At 39.6% G+C, this 26,169-nt stretch overlaps 1 protein-coding gene across 1 annotated transcript in view; it reads right to left on the minus strand.

The window, feature by feature from the left end:
• PIK3R1 (phosphoinositide-3-kinase regulatory subunit 1) overlaps window positions 1–21,522 on the minus strand; it is a 54,273-nt gene extending 32,751 nt beyond the window's left edge. The window contains exon 1 of the mRNA XM_009955757.2: window positions 21,169–21,522. Coding sequence (XP_009954059.1) covers window positions 21,169–21,502 — 334 coding nt within the window. The 5' untranslated portion in view covers window positions 21,503–21,522. The remainder of the gene's footprint in view (window positions 1–21,168) is intronic.
• Between the last annotated feature and the right edge of the window lie 4,647 nt (window positions 21,523–26,169).

Consider the following 26,169-nt stretch of genomic DNA (forward strand, 5'->3'; position numbering starts at 1 on the left):
ATTAAAAAACCCCAAACCCTATGGAGAAAGTTTCCATAGAGATCTGTGCTTTGCATTCAATGCCAGACCAAGACAGAAAAAGATGAGTCTGGTATTACAAATAAATAACAGACAGAAATTCACTCTGAGATTTGAGGATTGTTACCTTTTCTTGGCATTTGTAATTTCAGAGACCCTAACGGCATTTACCAAAAGAACAGGCAAATAGTGTTCAGAACTGCTCAACTGTTATTAGCAAAACGTTTTCCCTGGGCAAGGATGAAAGACAAGGAGGTGAGAGTGAAGACAAGTTGATGTCACTGTGTGCATCAGATAAATCAAGGACTGCAATAGATAGTAAATTCAGCTGCAACTGTTGGAAGAGAAAAATACCTCTCCTTAGACCCCACTGACCTGACATGATTTAGTTCAGCTATAGTTAAATCCTCCTAGAGGCTGAAAGCATCACTGAAAATGGCAGGAGGAAGAGCTATTCAGGACTCTACCACCTTCTCCAGTATTGGTTTCATTAGAAAGATTTTTAAAGACAACACTATCCATGGAAAAATATGAAAGAGATTTAAGCTTCAATGAATTTGACACATCGTTACAAGTGGCTTAATAAGTCTGTCTACTATTACTTGTCTTTTATTTTTATCAGATGTCGTCAGTCAGGCAGACTGTGGACTCAGAATACCACAGAAGCCTTGGCAACCAAAGGAGACTAGATCCAGGAGAAATTAAGAGAGGTGAAGACTGTCCCAGCACTAGAAAAAGGAATGGTCTGGCCCACCAACACTATCAGGCTTTGGGCTTACAAGAAACCCATTTTTATGGAGGCAGAAGAACGTCTGTGAGTCAAGATTTATTGTGATACGTATTATCTCAGAGCTACGAAAAGGAATACGGAAATGATGCTTGCTGGTGACCTTACGTGACTGGAGTACAACCAGGGAGCCAGATGGAAATGCCAGTTCTAAAATCCTTCAATCCTATGTCGCCAGCACAGTCTACTTCTTCCATCGATCAGTAGCTGTTGGGTATGAACTAGAGGACAAAGTAACAACTTCATTCAGATGTTCTGTGTTAATGGTACACTGAAGATTTTAGCCACAGAGGGAAATACAGATCTATACTGAAAAAGTCACTCCTCTTTTTCCTTTGTCTTTAATGAAGAAACACCTGAATAAAGCAGAACACCCTTCCTAAGGCATCTCAATGATAACATTTAACCCTCAGGGATAAACAGTACTCTGTTAATATGCTTACGGAATTCAAATAGCTTTTTAAAGCAACCATATTTCTGATCCTACATCAGGAACACAGAGCGACAAGAATTTTTCCAAGGGGCTTATTTCAAAGAGTGACAACTGTAGGAGTTCTCACCAGTGTGACCTTCTGAACTCCAGTCAGTCCCAGTGTACTGCCAAAAATGCAAAGCTAGCATCTCCAGAATCCTCTGCATGAGGCAGGTACTGACAACATCCCTATAAGCTTGAAAAAGGGCATTTCAAACTGACTTTTGTAGAAAAATGTACACAACTTGTTATAATATATGTGGCACTTAACAGAGTAAGGCCAGGCAGTCATTTTTCCAGGAAGAAAAATATATGTATATTATGATTAGGACATTTATAGTGCAACCCACTGAATCTAGAAGGGTTAGAATAAAAACTGAATGTTACTTCATTTTATCCTGGCTATACATAGTATGTCAAAAAAGACATTATCACCTGTATAAAACAATGCTGTAACTGAGACAAGTCAAATACTTTGCCTAGATACTTTCCAGGGTTATCAGCACATACATGTAAGCAATGATCTGATTGAGAAAACATCATGTACATGGTGATTATGCAGGAAGTTTAAGGGGCTGGGAGAACTAATTCCTCCCTTCATCCCCAGCTGCACTCACAGAGCTAATAAGGGGCAACTATGTGAAAAGAAGGGTAACAAGACCAGGCAAATAAAGATTAGTGCAAGAAAATAATCTAAAAAACAACAGATGGCAGAACTAGACAGAATAAAGCTTTGATTTGATATAGAAAGTCATACTTTATAATGTACCAATTCTCCCAAAAGAAACCTGGGGCCTCTTAACCCTTCTCTGACGTAAAAATGGATGCTTGTCACAGAGTTGCTGTGACAATCAACAAAGAGTTCCTTTAAGACAAGACAAAATGAAAATGTGGAGAGAAAAAAAAAAAAAGACGATGGTGTCTGGCTTGAGGGAAGTTTAGCTCCACAAATAAGCTGAAAAGTAAAACCACGAAGCAACACAGTGTAGAGTACTACATTCCTTTACAATAGTTTAATACTTCTAATAGTGGCTGCTAATCACGTTTCACACTTATTAATTTAATGTTTCATAAAGCCCTATTTCTATCATCTGTTGAAAGGGAAGTGATACTGTCTGTACCGGGAAGGAATTCTGTACATAATATTCTATCAGATTAAACTTCAGTAACTTTATGAATTATGAGCTGTCAGGCACTTTTCTCATCTGCTGCAGAATATACTTCTTAGAAATAGGAGCTATAAATAAGACAACAGATGTTCTTTGTTGGCTTCAACTGAAGCACAGATAATTTTTAAAAAGCACCCTGCAGTTAAGACTGTTGTAAAGACAGTATTCAGCTTCCCTCTATGGGTGAGATTTTGCAATACTCTTTTTCAAACCAGAACTGACTTTAGGATTTGAAGTGACTGCAACTATTTACAGTTAGTATTAACATCATCAGAGAAATGAGCAGCCCTGTTCTGAGGAAAAATTTCAAAGCTTATGAAAAAAATATTAACTAAGTGCAATATTCTGGCACGCAGTACACTGCATTACAATGCCATACATAACACAAAGTGTTTTGCAAAAGAACCCCCCCCCCCCAAACCCAAGGAAGAGATGGGAAAACCACCTGCTTATTCAACTGTTCTTTCAAAGAGCTGTGAGATAAGCAGAAACAGTAAAATAAGAAATAAACAAGAATGTAGTAAAAGACGCTTTTTTTGCTTCTTAGTAGAAGAGGGCATTCAATAAGCTGAGGAGCACAGAAGGGGCCCAGGACAGACACTGCTGGAGCTGAACCCAAAGGCCTGGCACCAGGGCTGTGATACTGCCAGTCTCTGGGAGAGGTATGTCTCACCTCCTTCCCGTAGTTTGGAGCATGGGGCATGGCTAAAGGCTTCCCATGCTTTTCTCAGGGGTGGAAGACTGCTAGGTAATTCCTGTTTACCCCTCATTCTCAAGGATCACCCCAAGCCCTGTGTGACGTGAAGGAGCACAGCAGTTAGCAGTGTTCTCGCAGTCCCTAAGAGCATCACTTTAAACAGAAGAGCAGGTTACTGTCTCTAAACAGAACGAGCTAGCATGGTCACCCAAGCATGATTCTGAGGACAGAGAAAGAAAATATTTTAATAAGCCAACACCTATTTTTCGAGTCTTGTTGATGTCTGAAGGCTTCTTGCCAACAGTTTTCAGTCAGAGAGATTATTAGCAGATGAGAGGTAAAATGTGATGTGGGTACCAAGTTACTGCATCCCCACAAGTAAGGAGATGATGACAGAGATGACAGTAAGGGAGTGACAGGACAGGATCAACCAAGAAGCCGGACCCAGTGAAGTGCAAAACACTGCCTTTTGTGTCAAGTGAGGGTTGTTATATTCCCTCCTCCCTCTCCTTCAGGATTGTTGCTCCAGAGTTGGAAAAGAGCTGAGCTCTGCAAGAATTTGAGTAATTCTGCCCAATTCTCCCCAGAGATACTAACTGGCAATGAAAAACTTACCATTCCAGCTTCTGGCAGTGGTCTGACATGCAACCATACATGATAGCAAGACAGAAAATACGTGACGCTGAATATTCAAGTGTAGTGTGGATAGCACAGGTGTGAGGACAAACAGCATGTTCCACTGGCAGTTGCATCTTGTGACCTACTTATCAGGTTCCCAGTGCATCATTTAGGGTTATTGCTGTACTAAACATCCAGATTGCAGTAGTAGTACCTAGAAGCCCTTATCAGAATTGGAACAATCTTGTGATAGTTCTCTACAAACAAAGCCTCCCTTATTGGTCTTATGATTAAGTAAGCGATCTCTTAGAACTGATGCCAGCTGCATTCCCACAAACTCTACTTCATCTTTCCCAAGGATATTAAAGCCATGATATTCTACTAACTTCTGCACTCTAGATTTTTTTTTAATGGAACCGTGAATCTCCGGTAAAAGCATAATTTATTTTAAAGAGACTATACACAAGTTAATACATCTACACAGTATTTTACTATAGTCACTCTACAAGGAATCAGCAGCAAAGCTCCTGATGCCTGCTACACTACAGGCACATGAACAAAACTACATTAAAACAGCATCAAGACCAGAAGGTCAGGCACTCAAAACTTAAGAAGACATAAAGAACTAAGGCGGCATGTGCAATTTCAGTTCTTGCTTTCCTCTCTTTCCACATAACATCGCATTTTTCCAATTAAATTACCCTGTCCATTTCAGCACACAAACCCTAGTGCTCTTGAGGGACAAAACCTAGCTGAAGAGCTGAGATATTTACCACCTGGAGCATTATCCAGATTGTACTAGGACACATGGTCATTCAGTAGGCTCATATTCTCCTGACTACTTTTCTCTGAATTTTCTCTCTGAATTTTCATATCCTCTCATCTCAACTTGGCTTCCCATGCAAGAGTACTTTGCTCTTCTTAGCAAAGTGGGGAAGGAAATGTGTACTCAGTTGTTCCTAGAAACCTTTGTCACACAAAAGAGAGACAGCTGCCTGTCTTTTAAGGGAAGGAATGCTGAGGCCCATCTCAAGAGGCACTTGAAAATTTTGGTTCTGGCCCGCCAGTGGAGAGCCACAGTGAGATGCTTTCACAGACCTCCATCAGGTAAAACTTCACAGATAAAGCAAGTTCCTGTGCTGGAACCATTTTCACCTAAAAAGCACCGACATGTATTTTCTTCTGAATAGTATGGCACTAACCCACCAAGATTACTAACCTCAATTCCCTTTCCACATAACCATATGGTGCTCCAGCAGCATCTGCTCTTTGTAACGGAGATAGGACTGCTGGATGGATGTTCATTGTGAGATACTGGGGATGCTGAAGCTCTCTCCAGAATGATCTGTCCTAACTGTAAAGGATCTATGTTCCTTACTGCTGTTTCCTTTTATTTGATACCACAAAGTTGTTTCTTATGCAAGGCCATCACTGATTTGTGATAATGACTGCTTGAGAAGCATATTTTAAAACATTCTATTTTTCTTCAATAATCATAATACATAAAAATTCAGGACAGTATGTTGCTTTGCTCTGGAAGACTACTTTGTTTTGCTACCTTTTTGCTGTGGAGGAACTGAGGGGGGGAAATGCCAACAAATCCCCCTCAAAATATCCACAGGCAAGCAATCTAGAGGAAAAGAGTAAGCTCTTCACTACTGCAGGAAAAAGATAATGTGTATTACTGTGCTTGAGAAGTCAAGTAGTTTAGATCTGGAAGATTTACATAAAAGCACTGGCAGAAGCTGCTGACAGATAAAAGCCAAAACAGCTCCTTCATCTTTTAGGAATTATGGGAAAATTTTGTAAGTACACAGAAAGTTGAAAATAATGAGTGCAAAACAGTCACCCAGAAAAAAAAAAGCAAACAATGGTAACAGCAATCCAGCATCAGAAGGACTTTTTTATTCTGGAAACTACTGTATTTCAAATCAAGCCTTCTTCCTCCTCTTAAAAAAAAAAAAAAAAAAGGAGGAAATAAGGAAATAGCTTAGGCTTCTAGCTGTAGCAACAGAAATACAGCAGTGCTGAAAGGCAATCTTCTAAGAAAGTAAAACTGGATGAATACTTAGTCATTAAACCATGGAATGATCTGACAACACTATTATGAAATTCCTGAACTGGACTTAGAGAGTTAATCCCACCATCACCTTTAATTTCAGATAAAGAAGGAAACTCTTAAGTCTGTATGCAATAAGATTTTTTGAGCTGTATCATACATGTGTTGCGATTTCTCTGCATAGCAACGTCAGCACTAATTTCTCATTCCAATATATTTTACACTATCAAGATGCTATAGAAAAAAGACACCATGGAATATGAAGTACATGTACTTAATGCATGAACTTAAAGACCTCTCTCCCATAAACCACTGTTCACACTCCACTGCTGAAGTAACTTTAATTTAGACCTTAGAAGTTAAAATGGTGAATAAATTTTATGGACCTTTACAAAACAGCCAGGGTCTCAACTGGCTGGCTAACTGCAACTGGACAAAGACCTTCGTTTGTGTACTATCTAGCACATTGCATTGCAGAAATTCATATAGTGCAAAATCTGTTTATAGGAAGTGTAAAAAAAGAATTGAAAATAACAACAAAGCTGGTGCTAATGAAAAGCTAGCAAGAAAAACTGAGTGTTTTTATATCACCATCTTCAAGCCAATGATCAACTGAAGTCGGGGTAAGGAGGCATAGAACAGGATTTCAGTCTCATTTGCAAAGAGACTAAAAGCAAGAGGCAAAGCCTCTCTTTAAGAAAACCCGAGCATAATTCTAAGCACTCAACTTCAAGAAATCCTTTTGCAATCTCCATGCAACCCTACAGTGTTAAAGTTTGTTGGGGTATAAAACAGAGAAAAATGTGGCCCTCTTGAAAACAAGCAGTGTGTTGTGAAGGAGTGAGACTGAGCAGACGAGAGTGAAATAACTGCAAAAAATATTTTGTAAGTGGTCTTGGAAAGCCTAAACTGCAGAAGGGCTGGCAAACTAAAAAAACCAAACACATGTGGTTAAGAACTGACAACATGTTCCCTGTGATTTTTAATTCAGGTGGATCAAATGAAAGCTGCTCTTCCATGGAAGAAGCCAGGGAGGCAGAAGCTCTTTTTATGTCCTCCACAAAGACTCAGGAAGCGAGCCTGAAACACTCTGACCTGCTGCTTCCCTTCCTTGCCTCTGCCACCAGGCAACTGCCCTGCACTGGCCTACTTCAGCATAGGGGAACATGCTGTTGATGTTCTTCAACTTCCTTGTAGAAGATTTATAGGGAGCAGGATCCATGCTTAAGTCGAATGCCTCTGAACTTAGGAAAGTACTGAGTGTATAAATGATCATGCCCAGAAATACTAATCTGATGAATATTTAAGTGTTGCAAGTGTACAGAGCTTCTACAGGTCACACACACAAAAAAACCAAAACAGTTTTTCCACCATCCTGCTCCTGCCAAGAAATTTAGCTAGTATTCTAACCAATCCACGAATATCTGAAAATACAATCTATCTATCTATAATTCTATATCTATTTCTAGGTATGTACAAACAGAGCTTAAAGCTACTGTCACTCAGTTGTTTCAGAATGTTGATTATAGGATGCAATAAAGTAGTAAAGATAACTCCCGATTTGCATAAGATGTGATCAAACATGTCAAAAGGTCTTCCAATTGTGACTCACCAAGAAACAGGTAGAGGTTTGTGCAGCTGAAAGGCTGCTGGCTGGAAGGAGTAAGCTTTCTTCCACACCGGCCAGCAAGGACTGGGAACTGGCTGCTATTCTGTCAAAAGGCCAGGTATATCCTGGTTGTTCTCCTACTATCCTACTGGTGAAAACAAAACAAAACCCAGAGAAAATTAAAAAAAAAAAAAAAGGAAGTCTTACATGTCTGTTTTTATTATTGTGCTCCAGAGGAATCCCTTGGTCATCTTGACAAAAGAAAGAACCAGAGTTACTGTTACTTGACCCAACCAGAAGGGAACATCTCTTTCTTGTTTCATTTTACCTTTCTAAAGGAATTTATTTATTTATTGACTTAAATGTGGGCCATGCCAAGAAGGGAAAGGATATCTCACTTGACTCCCAGATGGAGAATCCTTCAAAAAAAAAAAAAAAAACCAACACTGAAACAGTTCCCTGTCAAGAACAGAAGGAAGAGGAATGCTTTGATTTTAAACTAATCTGATTTTTCTAACAGGTTTATGACTCCCTGTTTGTCAGTGTAGTTCACATGAATTGCCTGCTAGATCAGAATAAGCATCTATCTATCTCTCCTTCTAATTTTACCCTTCCAAACTTGTGCATGAAGCTGGTAAAACTTCTATCTTAATTAGCTCAGCTGTGGCATCTTCAGAGAACTTTACTGAGGCTTTTACAAGACTAAGATTCTCAGAAATGGTAGATGCAGCAAACAGCTGGTGTAACTCACCTAAGCTCTGCTATGGTACCACCAGGTACATAATTTTTGCTGGACTCAGAACTGCTAAACAGGAACCTGCCACCTCCCAAAGGGTTCTAATATTTCATAGTAAATGTGCCACTAATAGCCTCTTCTAGAGAGATCAGTATGAGCAGCCATCTAAATCTAGGTCTTGTTTTAAGGCAAATGCTTTTTGTTTGTTTGTTTTAAAATAGCGTACATCTTGATCTCTCAGGGGAGCCAGCCCTTCTACTTCTCTCTTTCTTGTGTTTTACTACATCAGTCAGCATTCCACCAGTCGGCTTCCCACATTTCAATCCTGCTCTCAAAATGAGAAGTCTTACGAGACAGAGCGAGGCAGCCAGTTATTCTAATGGAATAAAGCAAGGAATAAATAATGCAAAAGACCAAGTGAATATTCTAATCTGTGCTACCTGGGGTTGCAAAGGGACCCAACTTGAGCGAGACAGTACGAGGCCACAGGTGTAGACTTCTCTAGACACACATACTCAACTTACTTGGCTGCTGCTTCCAAAACCTGGCAGTATAGTTTAGTTCTAAACTAGCATGTATAAAGACTGGGTTGATTTTATTGTTTGGGGATTTCCCCCCCCCCCAACCAGCTACAAATTACATATCACCAAATTACATGCAGAAATTTAAGATACACTGGGAGTCAATACTATAGTCTTGCATTAAGCTAACAGAGACTAGAACTAGATGATCTTTGAGGTTGGAATTAGATGATCTTTGAGGTCCCTTCCAACTCAAACTACTCTATGATTCTATGAAACTAAGAACAAAGTTTCAAAGCCTATTAGAGTGTCCACTTATGCCACGACAGTGCTTTGCAAACTTCAAAGCAAGATGCTATTTTTTAAATTTTTTTTTTATTTAATTTGAGTCAGGAAAATAAGCATGGATTAAAGATTTCTGACAGACTGCAAACAGGTGACCAAATCATACTTAACATAACAGAAAACTGTATTTTCCAGAACATTAAATTCATATTGAAATAAGGGAACTTCACGCTTTTACTGCTGCATAGCTATCAACTTGAGCCCAGTAGAAGAAATTGGAACCACATTTAAGTCTACTTTTTCCTGCTGGCTTTATAGCTTCCCCATGCTTTCTGCACATTACCCATTCTCTTTCTCTCTCAGCATTCGGTCTCCTTCTCCTTCAGGCATTCTGTAATCCTGCCAGCTAAAGAGCTTTGCTTTTCATAAGTAGATCTTCCAACTTAAACACCAATCTCCTAAGGCAACCAAATAATGAAATACACATGTATGTACTTGCACGTAATCTGTCAAATGCCTCTCCAGCCCACTACAAATGATTTTTTCAATTCGAGGTTTCCATAGGAGCATACATTCATACACTCTTGGTTTTCAGAGATCAAATGCCATGGTTCTTCACAGTCCTGTATCTTGTTTGTACATACAAACCCAATGATCCTGCAATTTCCCCATCAGTATCTAGAAGACACGCAATATGAAAAACCTAAAAATACAAAAGTTGTGCAGACAACTTCATATAGAGTAAACTTATCCTTCAATTTCTCCAACTTGGCATAGAGGTCTGGTGCAAGACAGTACAGATTCCTCCTCAGCAGTACACTCTTCTCATGTTTCTAGTGTGTCTGGAATGTTAATGAATAACCATTCCAGGTGTCAAGAGTATTTTTCATACCTCCCCCATTACTCATGTATCATCCATACTGAAGCTGCCTTGATTTCCACTTTCTAAACTAGTATTTCCCAAAAGAGAAATCTTACATGTGATGCCAGCAACACAGTAATCCAGGAAAAAACTTTGTCACCCTAGAATGAAGTTGCACTGCCACACCTCAATTAAATAAGGTTGCAGTTTATAGCACAGCAGAATAAAGATGGTAGCAGAAGCATCTTTCAAGTAAGCAAGTTACTGATTGGTATTAGAAAATGAAAATCAAGTTTCAAGGACCGTAATTTACTATATAATGTAATAATTTGCAAAAATTCCTGCATTGTGAATCGCAACTGTGATACAGCAAAAAAAAGCAAAACTACTAAAGATGCACCATGAAAACCTAAAGCGAAAGATATTTAAGACATGCATGTCCCTGAAATACATATTTCTGTTGCAAGACATACTTCACATGTACAACAAAGTATTGAGAACTTGAAACTGAATTCTCAGAATCAGGAAACAAGTGAGACAACACTAAAGTATGTCACCACATCTGTTGAATCTGTGCACTCACATTCTAGTAATTCTTTTGCTTTTGATGCTTATATTTGGATTCCAGATGGTGAAACTGGATGATGCAGGGAGAGGTACACCAGGAAGATTTGTTCTGCAAGGAATCATCTTGGACACCCAGTACTCAGTAACTGAAGTCAGATGTGGAGTGAGCAGATGGTACTCGCTCCTTGTGACAAATAAAGCCTTACACTGTCAATACTAATGCAGTTCTGGTTCCTGGTTTTAGTTATCTCAATGAATATTTAAGTGTCGGAGTTGAGTTCTTTTAAGAGTTCCATCCCAGATTCAACTTTTTTGAAGTGCTTATCCAAATGACCTCCCTACTATAAAGAGATTAACCTTAAACTATCTTAAAACAGTATTTTTAATTGTCTTTTTGGTCTACCGTGTTCCTCACAGGAATCATGATAGTACCTTTGCTCACAACAGTGTCCTGAAGATGACTTAATATTGGTGAACATGAACCTCTATAAAGCTGTTATCAGTCACATCACTGGAAAGAGCAGAAGATGTAATGAGGAAACCTGTTTCCAGAGTGGAGCCTGAAGGCTGTGAAGGAAAGGTGGCTTAAGACCACAAATTACAAAAGTAATTCTCATTCAGTGAAGACCTCGACAATGGACAAAGCAAGGACAAGCAGGAAAAGGGATTAGATGACGATGTAATTAAAAACTATCAGATGGCTTACGCTACAAGAAGGTGTAATTACACGTACAAACACAAGTTTTAGACGCATAGTTCTGCAATCTTAACAATGCTCTCCTACTAGAACATGTAATTCACTGTATATATGCATCAAGGTAATAAAACTCTGTATTTATCATAAATGTAGAAAGTAGAATAGAAGCCTGATGCTTCTTGTATGAACAAGTCTTTTAAGTGAACAAAAAAAACCCAAACATGTATAATGTTTTCAAGAACATCAGTACTTTAAAATAATCTTATTTCTAGTTTGCATCCAAAGGGATTTTTAATAAAGCATTTTAATACCCTGTTTAGAAGATAGCAGCTCACATTAACAAGCATGGGCATGTTCCAGCTAAACTACCAATGTACCACAGTATTTGACTGACTGGCTATTTAGATCAAACAGAGAATGTAAAGCAAAAAAAAAAAACCCAACCATTCTCATCTTTGGTGTGTTCTTACTGTGTCATAATATACCCCTAGATATTTGTGTAGAGGAAACATCTGGAGAAAAAGAGTAACAGTTGGTAACTGTCTTCCCCTTTTTTGCTGAACTGCACATGCAACTCAAAGTCCTGCATCTTAAATCACTGAGGAAGGCACCCACAGCCCACTATGCTTTTCAGTGCAAGCTTTAGTATTGAAGATATCAGACTTTTAACTATCACTAAGAGAGTAGTCCAAAGCTACTATCAGTATCACATACAACAGATGAGCACCAAATGCTCCTCTAGCAGACAGTCAGAATTCTCCCCAAGGCCAGAAGACAGCTCAAAAGAAGCAAGACTTCACCCTAGTCACTCCATAGTGAACTCAGTTAAACCAGTGATTTAATATAACACCCCAAAAATCTCTCATTTCAGATAGGGGGCTGTAGCTTACACAGACTACCAGAAGGGTTTTGGAGTTGTCAGCACTAAGTTTGACCCAAGAGGAAGTTAGAAAAACATGAAAGCAGTTGGGAATGCATGCTAATCTTTCAACCAAAGTATTCAAACATTCATCCCTCTGTGCCCTTGAGGACCTCTCCCTGAGTGAACAGAGGTCCTTTATTTCCAGATATTTGAGATCAAGTTTTTGCTTCTTGCTGTTTTGAATATGCATCCTTAACACTTTCTCTATTGAACAGGCCAGACTGTGAGGATCACTAAAAAAACTCTCCTTTATTCTCAGAACTGGCTTGCGCTGGAACAAAAGGCCTCCCTAAATACTTCTTTCCATAAGAAAATTGCTTATGTAGGCTAACGAGTAGCTATGCTATTTTGGATCCAGAACAATGGAGTAGATTTGGGCTGGCAAGAACATATTCTAAATTACACTCAAACATCTGTACAGATTCTACTCCAAAGTACCCAAAATAACTTGCTTCAAAATGTCAAGGGATGACATTTTCTGACATTTCTCTCAAGGGAACGGCTATACTGCAAACAGTGCAGTAAATATCGTATTAAGAATGAAAGACCGTATTACAGCACGAGGACAAAGCTTGGTCAGTCAAGAGCCCTGTTTCAGAGGAGCTCTCAAGAGGCATTGACCCCTCACAGACGACTCATGCATCAGTGGAGATAGGAAGATCATGGGCACAGGTCACACCTTACTGCACCCCATGGTGCCCTAGAGCCTCACAGCCCTTTGCAGACCATGGTAGGGCACATGCCCCTCAAGCATGCACCAGTCAACTAGGAGGAAAGTGGGAAATGGTGGAAAGCTTTGCCATGACCTCTGTTTCTCCTCACCTGTGCCAAGCAGCTGTGTCTTGGCGAGAAGACAATTCAAAGCTAAGTTCATGAACACAACAGACATTTTCACATCTCCATCCAAGCACAGCATATGAAAAATCGCAAATTGGCAATAGAGGACTGGAATGTGTGGTCACAGGGTTGAACACCATGTGCAAGTAGGGAAAGGATTGCAAATCTTTGCCCTTAACTGCTTATTTCTGGAATGTTCCTGGATAGAAAGATAATGAAACCAGACACTGCTGTGCAGCCTTATCTACCACTGCACATAATTAGTGGTTTCTTTCATTAATTCTCTAATTTAAGTGCTTTGGTTTACTTCCAGCCAAAAACAGCTTAGGAAGAGGGCTTGAAAATTAAAAAGGTAACCTCACAAACTAAAAGCCTTCCCTTCTAAACAGACTGCTGGAGAAGCCATAACATGCTTTGAGAGGTACCATTTAAAAGTTTCTTAGCCGAGAATAATCCTCTGTGCTTATCTGCTACCTATCAATCTTGTTCAAGTGGGATGAGGAGATCTAGGAAGAAACTGGTGATAGCACTAAAGTTTTCTCTCCTAACCCCAACAAATATATTGCATTGTTCTATCTGTAAACAAGACATACAAAACTGGTGCAGCCATGCCTCCTTGGAGGTGTATTCCCTGCTCAGACTACAGATCTACAGACTACAGTGCTACTCTCCCTTCCTTCCCAGGAGGCTACAGCACAGGACTGCTCAGACATACCGTATCCAACAAATCCAACCCTACATGGAGAACGGGCAAGGAAGAGACCCTTTGAATTACACCCATCTGATGTGTTTAAGTGGAATAGTTTGGCTTTTGGCCAGTATCTTTATATTTTTATGTGTGCATGTTTTTTAGAAGGAAGCATCAAAACTTTAAAGCAAAGCACAGTTAACTTTGTCTGGTTTTCCAACATACAGAAACTCAATTTTTTAAAAAAAAAAAAGGCAAAGAAACATCAGCCTCATCTATGCTTTGTCTGTTTACTGAAAAATACAACAGCTGTTGAACAGCTTCTGGAAGCTGAATGGACCAGAAGTAACTGCTCTTCCTGTGGCAGGTCTGCCTTCTGCAGGAGCATCTTCCCATCCTAGACACCATCAAGTGATCTGCCAGCATGGATGGAAACTGGCATGTTCAGACCTGCCAAGGGTAGATACCACTTCTTGCCCTTGACATCCACAATCTCTAGTGAAGAAACTATCTCAGACATTAACCTCTGGGAAATGCTCTAACACAGAAAGTGATGCCAAGCATATACAAACAGATCCAGTGGATTATACAAGCAAATTGTCTGACAGTAACTGAACTGTTAAAGACCTTTTTCGTAATTCATGCCATAGTTTACATAGTAGTTTTGAAGTACAGGATAGTCTTAAAAGATATTTTTAAAGTGCACAAACCATATACAATCACATCTTTCCCCAGCTCAGGCCAGCAGTGTGCTTTCCAAACTCTGTCCTGAGGACTGTGATTACAGATCATTATTACCTGAAAAGCTGTCATCTTGAACACTATTTTTAAATACTGTCTTACATGCAAACTGTTTTATAAAGTGGAGCAATATGTGAAAATAAAGAACAGTGTTTTGGTGCTAGTCTTGTGGACTGCTGCATACAGCATTCATAAGACTGACCAAAAGCAGTCAAGTTAGTACAAAGTTACACCTGCTAACTTTTTGCCAGAAGACTTCAAGCTATGTCCAAGGATGCAGGCATTTCTATAACAAGGTGCAAAAATGTAATACATAACAGAAAAGCAAAAAAAATTCTCTTCTATTAATAAAACCACAAAATAGGATTATATTTTAGACATATATTTGCTGAAAGCATGAATGGAAGTTAGTAAGTATTAACCACAGTTATTACTTTTTTTTTTTAAAAAAAAGCTAAAAATTCTCTTAAATTCTTCTAAGTACCTAGATTCTTGCTGAAGTATTCTCAGGACTTAAAATCCTTTTCCAGTGAAAATAAATATTTTTTAAAAGTCCTGTAATTCCCCTTGTCATTCCTAGCTATGAAAATAAAGCAGTTCTTTGTATTCTAGCCTTCAGATTGATTTCACGGATGTTCATCATGGAAAGCAGCTTTGGAGCAAGACACAGATGTGAAAGAGTACACAGCCAGCTGCAGTTACAACACCTGTGTTCTTTCACACAAGAAAGTCTGGATGTGTATATGGCATCACAGTGTTTAAGTGGGCACGGTTATTTGCTCAGGGTGCAGAATGATCCATTCTTGGCAAATACTTAGCACCATGTGTTGCTGAAACTCACAGACTGATGTTATCATATGCAAGCCTAAGTAAGAACTATTTGCTAACCAGTGTTTTTTTCAGATGTTCCTGGATCACAGCTACAGGAACTGATCAAGATGATTCCAAGGGAGAGGAGCAGGCTACTTCACCTTTGCCTTGTTTTAAATCTGCCCCAGGTGCATTCCTCAATACCAGCAGGAGGTATTAACAGACTGAATCAGTATTACATAAGGCTAGAGAAAGGTAAGTAAAGTCACTCAACATAATGCCACTGTTGTAACTACAGGAAGACATATTAAAATTTGTGATATAAAACAGAAAAGTATTTCTCATAGCATCAAAACAGGAGTATCTTATTCTTTCCTTTTCTTAAAGCAAAATGTGCAACAAAAGGCAGTATTTTTTTAGACTAATTGATACAGCTGGGGAAAAAAAGATGCATTTTAGCCACAAAAGCCTTTTCAGGTCTGAGGTTATCTTTCAGGATCAAAAGGGGGTTCTGTGTGCTCCAAGTAACATATTTTTCCCAGAAGTATCAATTGGTTAATTAAAATATTCTTTTTAAAAGCTCTCTCACTTTTATTTGTATCCTGTGACGATTAAAACACAACATGGAAGATGCTGGTGTTAAAGCTCCTTCCTCTCTCTTGCTTCCTTCCTCCTCTACCAGCAGGTGGGGCCACACATCAACCGTGAACGCACCCAGGTCCACTGTTGATGTGCAATTTGGAGTAGTACTTGCAAGCATACCTGTGCTCCCTGTGGTGCCTACAAAAGCTTTTTAGTTACTATCAACCTGATTTTATCACTGTGAAAAAAAATGATCTGCCTCACTTTAATGCACCTTGAAAAATCTTTGTTTTCATTAGCAATAAAGCAAGTGGCCAGAAGTTTGTTTCTGGACGCATGCACTCATCTGGCAGCTAGAAATTTGCCTTGTACACCAAGAAACACATCCACAAGCAGCTGGCAAGGCTCTCTGGCAGGAACCCGTCCCACTTCTCAGTGGAAGTCAAAAGCAGCCAACGTGAAGTTCATGGCTGCAGGGCAGTTCTGACGACTGCAGCAGGACAAAGGCTTACCGTCAAACTGGGCTTTTTAGAATCATTCCAAGGACTCCGGCTTGAACAGCAAATACATTTACTAAATGAGATAGTGACTCATCACTTCACCCCATAATTTCCTTTTTCAATTTCCTTACATCAGGAGAGATGATGATTGTTTTCTTCCCAACAGAGGCTCGAGGCTTGCTGCATTCCACTCACTCTTATGTCTACTAATGTACAAATGTAAATAATTTTCAGAAACACAATCGCTCCACTGGCTTTATAGCAAAATTAAAGAAACAAAATCTACAGCATATTCAGTTCAGGCATGCATAAACAGTTTTACACTCTCTGTCAGTTTGGATCTGTCAGACATTGCAAAAACTAGTCTCTGAAAGGAAAGAGTATCCAAATGTTCCATGCCATTATCTTTGTCTAATTTGCTGATCTGTATCTGTTCCAGGAGAAAAGCATAAAGAAAGTTTGTTTCTTTTTTTAAAAAAGAAATGTATGTTATAGTTTCATCACAAGAAGGAAGAGCTTTGCATTATTTTTAGGCTCTAAAGCAGCTTAAATGGCATGAAGTACCAACATATAAACCCCTTTTAAGTCACACAGGAAGTTGCAGGAAAGTCCAGAACATCAAAACAGATAAAGTTCTGGTTTGCCCTTCTGCAATCTGACCTTCATTTCGAAGTGGGAATTTAGCATTCCAAGTCAAATCTAAAAGTATTTCTGTTGATCAAGCAAAGCTTTATGTTCCAAAGTCTGCTTAAGATCAGCCTTCACAAACCAGGTAGAGAAACAATAGTGTATGAACCAACTCTAAATGCATGCAGCTGTATCAACTATGCTGAATGAAACTTCACAAAACTCATCTGGACTCAGTACAGCTCATGCACTTTTCATTTTCAAAGAGCTGGGCAAGACAGGTAAGTGAGAGGAACCAGCCCTGTGTAGCTCCAATTTAAAAAAAGAAAGCACTAAAAAAAAAATCCTATCAAATCTTTACTGCTTCACATAAACTTCAGATGTCTAGTGGAGGGCATGAAGATGACCCTGTGCTGAGCCTCCGCTGTTGCAGGTGCCTTGATGACTCCAGTAGCAGACAGTCACCCTTGCCTGGTGGGAGGAGAAACCTGGGGAAAAGGCAGGTTGGGCCAGTCATAGCCTCACACCAGCAATAGGAATTAAAACTGCCTTGCCACAGCTCTGACCTGCACCAGGCCTGAAACTGAAAGGTGCTAGAGACTTCCTGGGGCTTTTAAATCCCCTTTATTTTCAAATCTTTTCAGATGTAATTAAAAAAAAAGAGCCCTGCAAACCAGACTAAATCTACTTCTCTATTGACAAAGGTAAGGGGAAGTCAGGCAAAATGCAACAGTCCTAAAATTTCAGTCAGGGAGCCACAGTTGTGGTCTTGACCAATAGTTCTAGAAATTTAAATGGGTCACAGATAAAATAAAAGCCTGGGGAAAGATTTGACCTAAGAATTTTAATAAATAAATTAATGTTTTAATAGAATTTGAGAACACCAGCAGTTTCATTTGTTTTCAGGCTGGCTTTTAATATTTAAAGAGCTCCCTTTTTATAAGTAAGACAGTGATTGCATAAGACACCAGCCTGATGAGCAACTCTGTCCATGTTACTAGCCTCATCGACTGCAAAGCCTGTTCAGATGTCTATGATTACTTGTGTATGAGTACCACAGCGTTGTCAATACTGGCAGCATTGTGCCTAAATACTGCAAATTTGATCTAATACAAAACAGTCTGTACACGGACAAGCAAGTGATCAAGGTTAACAAGGCCAGTGGAAACAAAAACAGCATTCAGAATAATTAATAACTACTAAAAAGTATTGAAATGACTACAAACTATTTTCTTAAAAAAATATAAATCTATGTATGTGGCAAATTAAAGTAACTCATACAATTTTATATATACGTTAAAATCCGCAATTAAGTTTTTGATATTCTTATTCAACATATACACAACAGGGGTACATATAGAATTGACTCTTCACAGAATGAATGAAGTATACTGCTTACAAATAACTGAGATGTATTTAAGAAGTCTGCTTCTAGTTCCCAATTAACTTGTCATTTTGATCCACAGCAGTTTCAAGTCACCAAGTATTGAAAATGTAAACTTGACTGTATTTGGTCAAGCAAGTTTCACAGTACACACTAATTTATTTGCAATACACTCTAGGGGTGTAGAAGTAGTATCATGCTGGGCAGAATCTTCTGGCACACTGCCCATTACATTGGCTGCTGGACAATATTAACTGTGCTATTATTCCCTGCACCAAATCTTAAATCTTAAATAGAAAAGTAGCCACCTGAAAGTCAAACATACATTGCTACATTATTCTTTACCTGAACTGTATTTCTGCCTGCACTTCTGGTTTCACCACAGGTACCATTTTAGTATCATCCTGCTCACTTAAAAAAAATTCACATTTATTTTGTTTTTTATAATACTCTTTCAGTGCAATATTTCTCAAATTTCTTTCTACAACTTAAAATGCTCTCTGCCCTAGTTCTTTACAGGGAAAAGACCTGTAGACAGATCACTTATTATTGCATTTCCCAATTTCTTTTAAGCAAACATACATTATTTTAAGAGTAACTAAACCTAACCCTTGAGCTATTTGGAGTTCCAATTTCAGTGTTTCCCCTAATTCTGTTGGGGGGAGCGTGGGTGTGTCTAATCCCTGATCCTAGGGCATTACTGAAAGTGCCGAGCCTTTTACATGAAGCTTAAAATCTTTAATTCAAAAGGAGTTATGGGAACTTAGCTTATTTTTTTTTTTTTAATCAGAAAAATACAAGGCTGGATTGCAAACTGATTCTTAAATATTTTGGACCATGGTAGGATCATGTATGCAGACTCTGAGATTAAGATTCCCAGCTATATTAGCACATCTTCTGGTTTTAAATCCCCGCAGTCCCAAACTATTAAAAATAAACACATTGTATGTAACTATTACTGTCTAGAGGCAATAAACTTCAGTTTAGGAGACGTTTAGTCACTAAGGCTTGGGGCACTGTCTTATCCCAAGGAAGCAGAAAAGTCTATATTTAAGCAGAACCCCCCCCCAAATCTACGGTAGAATTTCCCAGAGCAACTCCCAGCAGCCAAAACTCCCATAAACGTCTGTTACAAACACACTGGAGCAGGCTTGGAAACTCTAAGATTAACACCAGGACTTCCCAGCATAGTGCTGGGGCCAGCTCCAGCATGGGGCTGTGAACAGGAGCATCAAGTAAGCATGAGTACAGAGACCAAGCAAGTTACAAAGCACTAAAAGTTTAAAGCAATAAATATTTCAAACCCTGGGATGCTGGTTACTTCACCACAGCATGCACATGTAAAGAATGAGATTTTCTTTCCACCTCTTTGCCTCTCAAAACGACTTGTCAGCACTGAGGTGTCTATTCTAAGAGCCGTATTTATTCTGCAATTATATATGATGGAGACAACCATCTAGGCAAGTGGATTAAGAAAAAAGTCAATGTTACCTGATCAGCACATATTAAAATCCAATTCAAGGAATGATCAAAGAAGTAATAGTGTTTGTTCTCTTTCAAAAGCGAATACCCTATTTTCGGAATTAATCTAGTGAGAAACCATGAGACACTAATGACTAGAGGCTAAGAGTTCGAGGACCAGTATAACCCAAAATGCTACTACACCTCCAACTGCTCCACCTTCAGTCTAACAATGAAGCACACCTAGGCATTATATAATTGCAAGCAATTTTTGAATGCTTAAGGGCATCGCTATACAAAACGTTTCAATTTTACTCTTTAGTAAGCCCCCACCAACCTATAAATGCTTCTGCCAGGTTTCCCCTTGATTGCCACTTAGGATTTTCTATATTTCCGTTCTTAACTTTGCTGATTATCAGCACAGCTGAATATAAACTTATAATAGGGACAGCGGGATGTAAGCTGACAAACTGATACCACAACTTTGCAAGTGATGATGCAAACATTTCTATGGAGGCAGAGGGTGATGATACTATTCAGGACTACGGTGTCGCTGTGAGAATCGGAATCACATGCTACAACTTGTATTTCCTACAGCTAGAAACACCAAGAATTTAAGAAATATTACATGTTGAAGCAGCATAAGCCATTCTAGGCTTTTGACAAGTGAAAGACCAATGTAAAACCTATCCTAAGATGCACTTGGCTTGTTGATATGTAAAGCCCAAATATCTCAATGTGAGTAGGTAAAGAAGACAAGCCACTTGGAGGAGGGCGGGTTTTTTTTTTTTACCCCAAAGTTTTTCCAGTTGAAAAGAGAGAAGGCTTTCTTCTATTAATAAAAGGGTCCTGACCAAGGTCTGAGTTCTGCCCAACGTACTGTTGCAAATCTAGGTTGGAAAGCAGTTTCTTCCTTTGTTCATATAAGTGCTACTTTTCCTAGTGCATATCCTACCCCAAAAAAATGTTAAATCTTAATTTCTCTTTATCATAATTTCATTGTTGATTTTTAAATATCTGCTTTAAACTTTAATGCCACAGATTAACCTCCATGACAAAGCACATGCTTTTTGCTGTTAGCAAGAGATTTATAATAGGAACATACTGTTTATTTTGAATTTGTACTGTCAGATTCACCAACAAGTTTCTCAATAGTGAGTTTGATGAACCACAGAGGGAAACACTTCCACCAGCTTCTTAGAAACCTAAAATAAATGCTATCCTGCTCATTCTCCGTTTAAGTCTTTACAGTTGTGAATTATAAGCATACTTTCTAACCTGTGAGATGCACCTTACCATAAGTTACTGGTCTCTATGGTGCCTGAGACAAAGCACATGAAATTAGAAAGTTTGTGAGCTAAATGTTATGAAGTAGAAACAATTCTTAACAGACTGAAATGAGCCATGCACTAACAAAGCTGACCAACAGGTGTGACACATAAATGTACAGTCAGACAAGTATATGAAACAAATATTTGAAAAACATGGGACACACACACCTTCTGAGAACAGTACTGACCTTGTTGCTCACTCTCTGCTTCAACCTTTGCAGGACTTGGTGCTACAGGAAGGGGTCGAGGAGGACGAGGCTTCGGAGTTGGGGGAGATATTTTTTTTCTTCCAATGTACTCTACATAAGTTCCTGGGAAATCCCCCCTCTCCCCTGTGGTTTCATTAAAGCCATTTAACCAACCAATTTCCTCAGGCTTTGCTTCTTCCCCTTCACTGAATCCAAGTGCTAGTAAGGTACCTTTATTCACAGTTAATATATCTCCTAAGTGCAAGTCAATGTCTTCTTCTCGCTCTTTTTTGTAGTCATACAAAGCTCTGTATTGATATCCTTCAGCACTCATCTTGGCAAAAGATTTAACATTCAAAAGTGTTATTAAACACTATCAAAATGCAATTGTCCCGTTATATTTTTATGTACAGCGAGATTCAAGATGTATTAAATGGGATAATAAAAATGACAATAGCAATGTCTAAGTAATAAAATCCACCAGAGAATCAAAAACCACTAGGATCTGTCATTTCACTGCTGATGTTTTTACTGATGTACTTGTTCTGAGTCAATGATTGTTGCAGAAGTACGTGTTCCACTTCTTCTGTGTCTAGCAATATGCTTCCAATTAGTTCCTTTTCTGGGCTTGCTGGCACTTCTGGGTGTCCATACTCAAGTTCAGCTGATTCTTTTAGCTGGTCACACCTTCTTCAGATGTACTTGCCACAGACTGCCCACATACCTTAAATATTCTGCCACCGAACTCCGCACACATGCTCTTCCTGGAAAGAGAAGAGAGAACTGGTGAAATCGTTTCAAATTCTCTTGATAGTTGTGAACTTGGGATTCCACTTATGACTTAAGTTTTCTGTAATGCTGGCAGAGCCCTAAATAACAATAAATAAAGCAACCTCATAAAAAAAACCTGCCAGCTAACGCTTGCTTTTTTATAAAGGATGTACGTCCAACTACTTGAACCAAATTTGCACCCCTGCAGTACAAGGCATGCTTCCTTCTCTGTGGCTTATGGCTACTGAAGTCTCAGAGTGAGAGGGCTAAGCCCTGGAGCTATCCCTGTAGTGCAATATCTAACCTGGCAGCAAGATTTTACATGTTATCTCCCTGAAGACACACAGTCACAACCCTTCCCCACAGGAGGACCTCACTGTAATTAGCACTGATGCTCACCACTGGGCTATTCAATCTCCTGCTGTTTATGCAGAGGTTGAGGATGGGCGACAATCCCCAGTCCAAAGCCTATATTCCAAAAACCTATCAGAGGGAGGAGTCTTTTCATAATCTGTGGGAGAATCAGAAAGTCCAGAATGCTTTTACTTGGCGAGTACCATTTTTTTTTTTTCTTATAAAGAGGGGCTTCCCCACTTCCCCATCTTCCAGACGTTTTTTAGTGTTTATAGTATAATACTAGAAAAAAAAATTAACAACTGATATAGGCACACCTGGACCACCTAAGCTGCACTAGGAGGACAAAAGTATCAGGGTGTATGCTTAAATTACACTAAAGGCAAGAGAACACAAGTCTGAACATTTGACTCAAGATTGCCCGACCATAAAGTAAAAAGGAAAAACATGATTAAAAAAAAAAATTTAGAAAACAGTGGCTTAAAGACATACAGAACAGTGCAAGTTTTCTAAACATTATTTCAACTGTTACTCATTTTCGTCTACTTAAAAAGACAAGCCCAATCATAATTTGAAATGCTACGCTGGGAACCAGAAAGTGCTAACTACTCAAAGTTGCATTGAAACTCTTAAACTGCAGCTGAATAAAAGACCCTGAGGGACTATGTAATGCCACTTGGTAAAATATAGACTGTGTACCACTTACTTAGTGTACAGAAAGCCATTTTTTGAGAAACACTCCCTTTCACATTGTGGAGGCACCATTAGACAGAGCTGGAACAGGGAACCTCTGACAGCTCTGTTCCACACTATTTTCTCTAATGTCTCAGTCAGGTCCCTGGAACGTGACTAACTGATAAGCTAAAAGGTGTTTATAAGAATGTGCATGACCCTGATCCCTAATTTGTATGCGGCTCTTCTTCAGTCCATCAAGTCTAAATATAATTCCCTGCAGCTTATTGTGCAACATCTCTTGTAACAGAACACAGAAGAAAGTCTTCTAAGTTCTCAAAGAACCTCCTTATCATCCCTTGCAAACAGTTTTTACTGTAGAAAAGAATTATCTGACCCCAAATTAGACTCCTCATTTCAAAAAGCCTACACACAAGTATTTGTTTTAATAGCTTCCAAATCTATTCACGTGGATTAGGCATCCAGCTCCCACTATCATTTTAATGAGCAATTTCTGCAGCCACTTGAAAAACCGAACTATGCTGCTTAGCTCACACTAACAAACATCACAGACTTTGCAATTAATGTGAACAGAGTTTCACTGATATCTCATTTTGCCTCTTCTACCAGAGGACAGCGTACAGAAAAGAACTAGAGTAAGGAAAAAAAAAAGGAAACAAAAATCTAAAGCACAAGGACCAACTAAATTGTACAGAACCCTTTTCAAAAGCATGGTTTCCTCCCATTTCATGTAGCAAGGGAAGAACCCTTAGATCTAAGTGTTAGAGCTAATCTAAACGTTTCCAATGAAACGCAACCATGCACAGCAAAGCCTGCTAGAAAATTACTTCAACTACATTAAATATTAAAAAAATATTTATTTTCTTTTTAAGAAAGGTTCAATAAGTGTTCTGCTACAACTGCTCATTTCACTCCTACTACCCACAGGCATTTTGCCAGTCAACAAAGTCTTCTAAACTGACTTGACCTACTCCTGTGATCTTTTAGTATCAAATGTATTATAGCAACTTTATGGCCAGATATTTAAAATGAGTACTTATGTCTCTTACGCTTGGTCTGACAATACAGAACTGGAAACATCGTAATAACACAAAGACTGCTTATGACAGTTTTTTTAAGCATATTTTAAAAACTCAAAACTTGAAACTGATAGGACAAAAGGTCCCATTTACTTGCATGTTAGAACAACTCAATGCAGTTATGGCAGCAAAGTTTCTCTAAATCCAGTTTCCCTGGGGCTCAGAGCTGCAGTACCGGTTCATATTCACTCCTCAGCATTGCCCTCGGTACAGGGCCCCCAGCATCCTATCTCCTGACTGATCCACAGTTCATGTACCTAGAGACACTCCCATGGGTGAGCCATGCTGAATGTCTTCAATTTATGCCCCTTTCTACTCTCACTATCTGTCAGGCTTGAGGATGAAGGAATACTTGGACACCAAGAACCTTGCAGACAGCCCTAATGTAGCAACAGACACCGGTTCTCACACCAGCCCAGTAACACTGCAGCATCTCCAAAGAGTCCTCTCTGACGTTTCTTTACTTACTGCTCCGTTAAGAACCCATATAAAAAAATTCCCATTACTCCAAGTGAAGGTACATAGTCTCCACACTCATACATATTGACTCAAACTCACTTAAGCTGATTAGTCTTAAAATAAATAGCTCAGAGACCATTTTAAGTAGAGAGAAAAAAACCAAACTGAACACTTTAGGCAAGGAACATTGTTATATTTAAGATGATGTATCACTGGATTTCCATTTGGCCAGTGAAATGGAAAATGAGGAAGAAATACTGTGAGAGAATCAAACACTTATTTGTGTTTTTACTTACTGTCTAAGAGCTTGATCCCAATGAAAGATTCCTGGGAAGTTCAGGCAGAATTCTGGTCTCTTAGCAGAATGGTTTATGTTGGGCATTTGTAACATTTAAAATTCAACAGAAAGATGCAAGAGATTCTTGTAAATTCAAATGGAAAAGGAAGGGACATGGAAGCTTCCCCTCCACTCTCCCCTTCTTCCCCTATTAAAAATGATGTCTGGCTCCCACTTCACTGGTACCCAAGTATTTCCTTCTACAGTAGCTAGCATTCCTTTGGTGACTGAGAATAAAAACTTCTGCTCCATGAATCTGTGTTACTACCAGTCCAACCAGAGGGGCGCGTTGTGTTACTGATTCGGCACCCCTATACAAGACAGGCAAGATTTTGTTCACATTTACATTAACACATTTAATAACCATATCTCCTCATACTGCCATCTTTTGCATTTTTATTGAAAAACCTTTGGGAAACACTGCCCAACACAAACTTCCCTTTCACTGCAATTACGAGCTTCGTCAATAGAACAGCAGACTAAGGTACTTAGGGAGGCACTGAAATAATGAGAACTGAAGTGTGTGGAATTTGCTTGGAGACTGTCTCTTCTCCCCACTAGGTGTCTACACACCTGTAACTCAAACTGCAGTTACCTCTGAAGTACGATGCTACCGCTCTCCGAATGGAGATGACCAAAGTAAGTATCACATCGGAATACTATTTTCTGCAAGAAAGTGAGGTCCATGATATATTGTGAAGAAGGAGATGCATACTTCTAATACCTGTATACCACTCCCAGTCTTTTGAAAGAGTGATTTTGAGCCTGTGGAAATCCTACTGCCAAACAAGTTCAAATATGTGCACATGGAAGAAGTACATGAACTTCACTGTGGACACTGTAAAGCACGTTCCATTCTACAATGTCTCATAGACTTTATACGGGATGCATAGCTATGGAAGAAGGCAGGGGATCACCAAGACCACTTCGGAAAAAAAAAAAAAAATGCCTAGGAACGCGGTACAAACCGAGCTTCCATCCTGTTAAGAGGCCATCAGGTTAACCCCTCCAGGAGTCCTGCACCGACACCCACCCAGGCGGCGGTGGTGCAGCCGCTCACCAGGGGCCGCAGCTCGGTTCCCGCCGACCGGCCCTGCCCGGGTGGGCGCAGCCCCTCCACCGCCGGGGCAGCGCTGCGCCGAGACGGCGCTTCCCGGCCCGGGCCCGGTCGCGGAGCCGCCGGGACCGCCCTGGGCGAACACCCGGGGACAGGGAGGCTCGACGCCGCGCCGCCCGCTTCCCTCGGCGATGGCCACCTCAGCGCTGCCTACGGACACCCCTTCCGCCGCTCCGGGGACGCCAGCCGGG

The sequence above is a fragment of the Leptosomus discolor genome, chromosome Z (genome assembly GCF_034619465.1).
Source record: "Leptosomus discolor isolate bLepDis1 chromosome Z, bLepDis1.hap2, whole genome shotgun sequence".
NCBI lineage: Eukaryota > Metazoa > Chordata > Aves > Leptosomiformes > Leptosomidae > Leptosomus > Leptosomus discolor.